At 24.0% G+C, this 8073-nt stretch overlaps 2 protein-coding genes across 2 annotated transcripts in view; both read right to left on the reverse strand.

Annotated features, from left to right (window-relative positions):
* Nucleotides 1-409, reverse strand: part of Phum_PHUM241070 (glycogen phosphorylase, putative) — a gene marked incomplete at both ends in the record, with an annotated part of 1581 nt that extends 1172 nt beyond the window's left edge. The window contains one exon of the mRNA XM_002426156.1: nt 164-409. Coding sequence (XP_002426201.1) covers nt 164-409 — 246 coding nt within the window. The remainder of the gene's footprint in view (nt 1-163) is intronic.
* Nucleotides 410-3894: 3485 nt separating this feature from the next.
* On the reverse strand, nt 3895-5905 carry Phum_PHUM241180 (restculon-3, putative; the record flags this gene model as incomplete). Its single annotated transcript, XM_002426157.1, has 3 exons — nt 3895-4213; nt 5204-5411; nt 5833-5905. 3 exons carry the CDS (start codon nt 5903-5905, stop codon nt 3895-3897), a joined length of 600 nt encoding a protein of 199 aa, XP_002426202.1.
* Between the last annotated feature and the right edge of the window lie 2168 nt (nt 5906-8073).

Raw genomic sequence — 8073 nt, forward strand, 5'->3', positions numbered from 1 at the left:
AAATGCATTTAAAATAGTTAACGTTGATAAAAAGTGAAAAGAAAAACATTTTAAAGGATAAATTTAAACATTTCAAATCAATTGTACCTAATGCAAGTAAAAAAAAATTTTGATAAATTGTTTAAAAAATGACAGTTAAATATGAAAACAACAATTATCATACCTTCGGATCTTTTTCATAATAATACTGTTGTGTTCTAATCCATCTGGACACTAAATGATCTTTAACTGTATGAGCAAGGGCAAAATAATAATCCCTAGGAGTGGATACATTTCTGTCTTTGACAAGGGTATAATGTAGATGCCTATTGAAAGTTTTTTTTACTTCTGCAACATTTTCAACAGCCGCAATCCCTCTCACGCTTATTTGTTTTCTTCTATCTATATCCGACGATGCAACAGCCGCCATTATAAATAAAATTATTTATACTATTACTTTATATTGTAAATTTTCATACAAAAATAAATAAATAAATATATTTTCAAAATTTTTCAACGCAAATTTCTTCAAACAACTACTTGACACAAAACTTTTTAAGCGACCGTCTGTTGCGGACACCTTCAGAACCACGTGAAGGTCGCGCATGCGCAGACAATTCTTTTTTTTTTAAATTCATAAACGTACTTTTCATACTCACCCTTACAATTATTATTATTATCATTATCATTCTCTTATTTTTGGACATTTTTCACAAACAATTTAAAAATTTATTTAAAAAAACCATGTTGTAAATTATTATTTGATTTGGAAATATATTGAAAAAAAAAAAAAACAGGTATCGTAAAAATAAAAAATAAAATAAAAATAAAAAAAGTAATTCCAACCAAAAATTTACATATAATTTTTTATTTAGTAGTACAAAGCACAGTTTAATAAGAAAAAAAAAACAAAAAAAAAAGAAAAATTTTACAATTCAAATTAAAAATAATTTATTTTTTAATAATAAAGAGTAATCATTAATTTTTTTTTTTCTCTCTTTTTTTTCCTTTTTTTTTTTTAATCAAAGCTAATTTTCTAAAATTAAAAAGTAATTATAAATTTTATGATTATTAATTTGTCTTAACTATTATATATATATATATAGTTACTATTTAAATTTTATTTTTAAACACTAAAAACAAAGACTTATTTATTTATTTATTATTATTATCATCATCTTCCCCTTTAACTTTTGTTTATTATTTAATTATAGATATAATTTTAAAATGAAAAAAAATAATAAATCTGTACAATAATCACATTTTTCGATAAATTGCACCCTTGTCTATTATAATAATCAAAAACAAAAAAAAATATTTAGAAACCATTAATTTAATTTCCCTTTTATAATTAATAATAATAATAATAATAATTAGCTTGTGAAAAGATTAAAAAAAAAAAAACAAAAGAAAAGAAAAGCAGGAGAAAATTACAAATTAATAATGATTTTTAATTACTCGATGGACTGACTAGCAGATTTCACAACCTAAGAGAAGAACAAAAATATTAAAATAAATAAAAATGGATACATAAATTTGTGCAGTGTGTGTGTGTTTATTGTTTGTTGTTTGTTTGTTGTTGTTGTTTCTGTGGTTGTTTGCGTGGATTTCCTCATTATTATTATTTTATCACAACAAATAAATGTGATAAGCAACCAACCTGATCTTGGTTTATCGAATCAGAAAAAAAAAAAATAGGTAAAACAACCAAGCAATAGAAAATAAATTTCTTTTCACAAGACGATTAAATAATAATAATAATAATAATAATAATAATAATAATAATAATAATAATAATAATAATAATAATTAAAAATAAAAACAATTAATAAAATTTTATAGCATACCAACCACCAACTGGAGTATATAAAACATTTTATAACAAATATATATATATATATATAAGTACATAAAAAAAAATTTTTTTTTAAAAATAATTGTTGGTTTGAGTTTAAAAATTGTTTCCCATCGGTATTATTATTATTATTATTATTATTATTATTATTATTTATAAAATATTAATTAAAATCTTATACTATTGTACAATAATAATAATAATACTACATATAATAATTCAAGCCAAATGAATAGCAATAATAATAATAGTAAGTAATAATAATTTTAATAAAAATAAAAATTAATAATAATAATTAAATTAAATTTTAATAATAATAATAATAATAATAATAATAATTAACACAGCGTTTTAGAGCATTTAAATTTTTAAAAAAAATAACGACGAATTTCATATACGAAAAGCAGTGATAATAATGATAATGTTAAGAATTTTTGAATTTAAAATTTAATAAAATATATTTATACACATATCAAATAATTTTTAATTTAACCTTTTTTAATAATAATAATAATAATAATAATAATAATAATAATAATAAATTAGTACCTTTAATTCAGCCTTATAAATAAATTTTATACATATTTTTCTTATTTAAAAAAAAAAAAATAATAATAATATCATTCATTCATTGGATTAATTTATTAACTTTTTATTTATTAATTATTTGGTCTAAAAATTATTATTATTATTATTTATATATATAAAAAGATAAAAGAATTTTTTTTATTTTTTTTTTAACGTTAGATTGAAATAAATGCCTATTTATTATGTATGCCTCTATATCCGCATACATAGATACATAATATTATATTATATGATATTTATATTAAAAATGTATTGTTTATATATATATAAACTTTTTATTAATAATAATATTATTTAAAAATTTAATTTAATTATTATATATATATATATTTAAATTTTGAAAAAGAAAATTTTTATTTATTTATCCTTATTTATCCTTTATTTATAATAATAATAATATAATTTTTAATAATATCGAAATCTTTAAATAATTAAACTTGACAATAATAATAATAAGCAGCAACGTTAAAATAAAAAATAATTTTTTTATAGTTTGAATAATTTTATTAATACATAGAAACCAAATAATAAATAAAAACAATTTAAAAAAAATAATTTGCATCACGATGATAATGATAATAATTAATAAAAGAAAAAAATGGCATTATGTAAATTTCAATCATCCGTTAAAAATACGTATATTACAACAAAAAACTTTTCTTTTTTCTTTTTTCCTTTCCCAACAACTGATTTCGGTATTATTTATTTATTATTATTATTATTATGGAATTTAACGATGCCGAAAATTATTCTTTTTAAAAAAATACCACAAAATGGTAGAAACACTCTCGAAAAAAAATCAAAAACATAAAACACACTGACAAATTAATATGATAATCACATTTCCCCCCCCCCCATTTTCTTCCATATTTTTTTACTATCTGTGATTGAAAACTTTACGGTTTTTCTTTTCCAATTTTATTTTTCCCCACCCCCCCCCCCCCAAAAAAAAAGAATTTTCCTATTTTTTCAATATGTTGAGTGTTTAGGTGTGTGGGTGTGTGTGTTAATTATTAATTTTATGCAATTATCCATCTTGAAATTTCCATTAATAAAAAAAAAAAAATAAAAAATAAAAGTAAAATATTTTCAATTATTTGTATTAATGTTATGTAAAAGTGCTTTTATACTTTTTTCTTTTAATATTTAATATTTAATGTAAATTTTTAATCGTCCATACAACATTTTTTTTTTTTAATTAACCGATTTTCTTCTTATTTTCTTTCTTCCTTTTCTAAATTATTCTTCTTATTCGCTTTTATTCTTTCCTTCTTCTGTTTTTTTTCCCACTGGACTCACAGCTTTTATTCTTTAAGTAAAAAAAAAAAAATAAAAAAAATAATTATTAACATCGACCGAACGTTAAAGTTTTTGTTGTTTTGTTTTGTCAAACCCACGTGACATTCCACGTGTGCGCGTGTGATTACACACATCCCCCCCCGATAAAGCATTACTACTACTACCACTATTACTTACTTTTCTGTAAATTCATTTATTTTCCCTTTGACAAGGTTCAAGTTGGAGTCGATTTGAGTTTTATTATTTTCGTAAACTTTCGGTAGAGTAAATAAACCGACGAAAGCAATTATGAGAAGTGAAAGACCGTTGAACCAAGCTCCGACGTATGTTAAACACCAGAGAGCCATTGCAAATTTAACGGATTCGAATATGTCTTCGACCAAAAAGAGATTTCGACATTTTGTCAGAGCTTCGTTAACGAAAACAATGGCCGCATCGGAAAATTCTCTTGCCTTGTCCGGATTTAACGTTACATCAACTTCCATATATTCCCTAGATGACGACAGAGAAAGTTTTCTTAATAATAATAATTAAAAAAATTTTAAATTATTACATTATTATTTAATAATGTATGTTATCACATTGAATTAATGGTTATTTTGCCTCTACATCTCCACATTCATTTATTTATTTTTTTTCTAAATAAATTTGCTTCTTATTCTTATTTTAATCACATAAGTAATAAAATAAACGAATAATTTTTTTTTTTTTTTTTTTTTTCAATTTATTGATAATAAATAAAATGAGGAAAATAATTATGGACTGTTTTAATAATAAATAGCAAAAATATTAGTTACATAAACAAAATTTTTTTTTTTTTTTAAAGAAAGAAAAGCTCAAGATATTATTATTATTATTATCTATTATTTAAAAATGGTTACCCCCATGAAAAAAAATCATATTCACGGTCAATTGGTATATTAATTAACAATTGTGGGATGATGATGGTCTTAAAGTGAGATCGGGCTAACATATTTTAATCGAAATTAATTCTATCACAAAAATTTTTTTAGAAAAAAAAAAAAAAAAAAAAAAAAAAGAAAAGTTAGATAGAATTCGAATTTTATGGGGGGGACTTACTTGATGCTATTAAATACGGTCGACACTGCACCGTGATTCAAAACCGGTAATAAATATTTTCTGAAAATATTAATAATAAAAAAAAACTAAATATATATATATAAGGCTATGGTAATCAACCATGATTAACGTGACGATGACGTCAACGACAATGAAAATTAAATAAAATAATAATAATAATAATAATAATAAATTTTTTTATTTTTAATTTAATAATGTCGTCATTACAACAACTCCACCACGTCGTCACGAATAAAAATTCGATTTTATAGAAAATAAGAAAGGAAAAGAGAGAGAGAGTGAGAGAGAGAGAGAGAGAGAGAGAGAGAGTGATTTGAGATTTTCTTTTTTTTCCACGATTGTAAAAATAAGTTATTTTTTTTATAAATAGATGATACTTACTTGAAAGGATGACCTTCTGATGTTTTCTGTACGGCAGACATGACGCTTTTGTATATTCTGAATGATAATGCGGCCACCAAAACGGTGAGGCATCCATATGCTACGACGCTTATCAAACTGAATGTGGTTAGAGAGAGAAGAACGACCATAATACTTCCAAAAACGACTCCCGATTTTTTCGGATCGCGCCAGTACACTATAGACTCAACTGTAACACGAAAAAAATTTTTTTTTTTAATCAACTCGTCGGCCATATTTAATAATTTCGTCTCCATCCATGTTCAATAAGACAAATTCTCTCGTATTTCATCTTAATAAAATAAATTCGTATCGAGTCGACTTACCAAAAACTCGATAAATACAATAAAATTAATTTTATTTTATTTGTTTCGATAAAAATTAAAAAAAATTTCAAATCGGGGGGTTTTTTTCTTTCTTTTACCAATCATACAGAAAATATTTTTTTCATAATTTTCCCACCCATCCATCCATCCATCCATTTAAGTAAACGAATAATCGACTCGTAAACTCGAAATAAATGTCAAAAGTTAAATACGAATTAAAATAAAAAAGCCCTTTCCCCCTCCCCTCTCCTCCACCACCACCAAAAAAAAAAAACGCAAACTTACCGGGACCCCTATCGGGTAATTGTTGCATGTGACCATTTTGAAAAGATCTAGAAAAATTTTGTTTTCTAACCATTTTTAATTAAAAATTATTTATATATATAGTAGAAGGCTAAAAAGGGTTAATACCTATAATTGGAAAGAGAGAAAAAAAAAAGTCTTTTACCGAAAAATATTAAAAAAAAAAAAAAAAAAATTTCAAAATGTCATTCTCAAAAAAAGCAAAAAAAAAAAAAAAAAACAAATAAATAATCAAATTAATAACTAACTAATCGATAACGTTTCGATTATTATCATCGCAACACAAAATATTATTATTATTATTATTATGATTTTTTGTAACCGATGATGATGATGATAACTAAACAACGAGATCGATGTGCCCCCCCCCCTTTTTTTTTTTCTCTCTTCACTTTCGATCGAATAAAAACTACTTTCTCTTGAAAGATAAATAAAAAAAAACAATTTAAAAGGCTCGCGATTCGACCTCAAAATAATAATAATAATAATAATAATAATAATAATAATAAAAACAAACGCCGATTACATATATATATTTAAACTCAAATGACCCCCACATCTCTCCTCTCCTCTCCTCTCCTCTCCCCCCTATTTTAAACACGATTAATATTTTAATAATAAATATATATATATATATATATAATATAAATATATATAAAAAATAAATAAATAAATATAAAAAATATAAACAACAACAACAACAACCAAATATAAACCAATTTAATAACTAAAATAAGAAAAATATATGTAAACAAACCGTGAAACTAGAAGGTCGATTAATTTAAACTTCCTCTCTCTCTCTCTCTCTCCCCTATCCCTATTATCCCCCCTATCTCCCCCCCCCTCATACCCCCCCACTACTACTACTACTACCACTACTACATATTTATGTAACGTCATCAGTTGTGGTCTTTATTTTCAAGATCACAGGCAGCTTCCACAAGACAGCCTGCGATGCCAACTACTCTAATACACGAAATATGGAAAACCACGTTGATAAAAATGATGTTAACAACAACCAGACGAGTTTTCTTTTTTCTCAGCAATTTTTTTTTTTTATTACTCTATGACCCGAATATAATCGAAATGAACCTAAACGTCAATCTTATAACTTATTTTTTTTAAACTCGGCATATTTTCTATTCCCCCAGTTAATTTTTTGAGAAAAAACGATTCCTTAAAAAGTTTAAGTTAAAAGAAAAACAGAAATTTATTCAGCATTTCTTTTTTTAAAGGTTTTTGAACTCTATGATAAAAAAAACGAAAAAAAGAAAAAGTAAATGAACCTACTGTAACTGAATTTTAATTATTTTTTAAACATTTTCTAAACAAATTTAATAGTACACGAAGGTGCTAACTAAACCTTCCTATGGACGACTTTGATAATTTTCTCTTTGAAAAATAAAAATAAAAATAACCCAAACCACTAAAAACGGAAATCCTTTTTTTAAAAAGTAAATACACAACAGGTGAAACATATTTATGTTTTACATAAACATATGATTCGTCAGCTAACTAACAAAAAAATATTGAAAAAATCAATAAATAAAGAAAATCTGCCACGAATAATAATAATAATAATAATAATAATATTTGAGAATGACATTATTAAAAAAAAAAAATGTTATATTTACGAATTGATTTGTAACCCGATGATTGAAAACAATACTCAAAAAAAAAAAAAGAAAAAGAAAAAAAAACACAACAACAACTTCCAACACAATATGTTCGAATATCGACGACTATACAACAAAATCGACCACGTTTCAAAACGGTACACCGACCAAAGACTTAACATAAACTTCTATTAGGCAATTGACCGATCGTAACAGAAATTATAAAAAGACTACCACTCGTCATAAGCTAATTATAGGGACACGAAACACGCAAACGTCACCAAATCAACTTTGTTTCGTGTTCAACTTTTTTTTTTTTTTAGCTCGTGCATTTGTGCCTTACATTTAATATATATGTATACACGTATATATGTATATGAGTTAGCGAGTTGGCGACAGGTTTCGCTCGATGACGACGACGACGACGAGGAGATCCACCGCCGACTATGAACGAAACGTAAACGATCATTTTCAAATCAAAACAATCATGGCGGAGTATTTTTTTTAAAATAGAAAATTGATAATAATAAAAATTGTGTGTGATAATTATAAAGAGAAAAATAAAAAAATGATATTACGAATTTTAAATTTGAGCGGAAAAAAAATT

This window comes from Pediculus humanus, genomic scaffold (genome assembly GCF_000006295.1).
Source record: "Pediculus humanus corporis 1103172107612 genomic scaffold, whole genome shotgun sequence".
Classification (NCBI taxonomy): Eukaryota; Metazoa; Arthropoda; class Insecta; order Psocodea; family Pediculidae; genus Pediculus; species Pediculus humanus.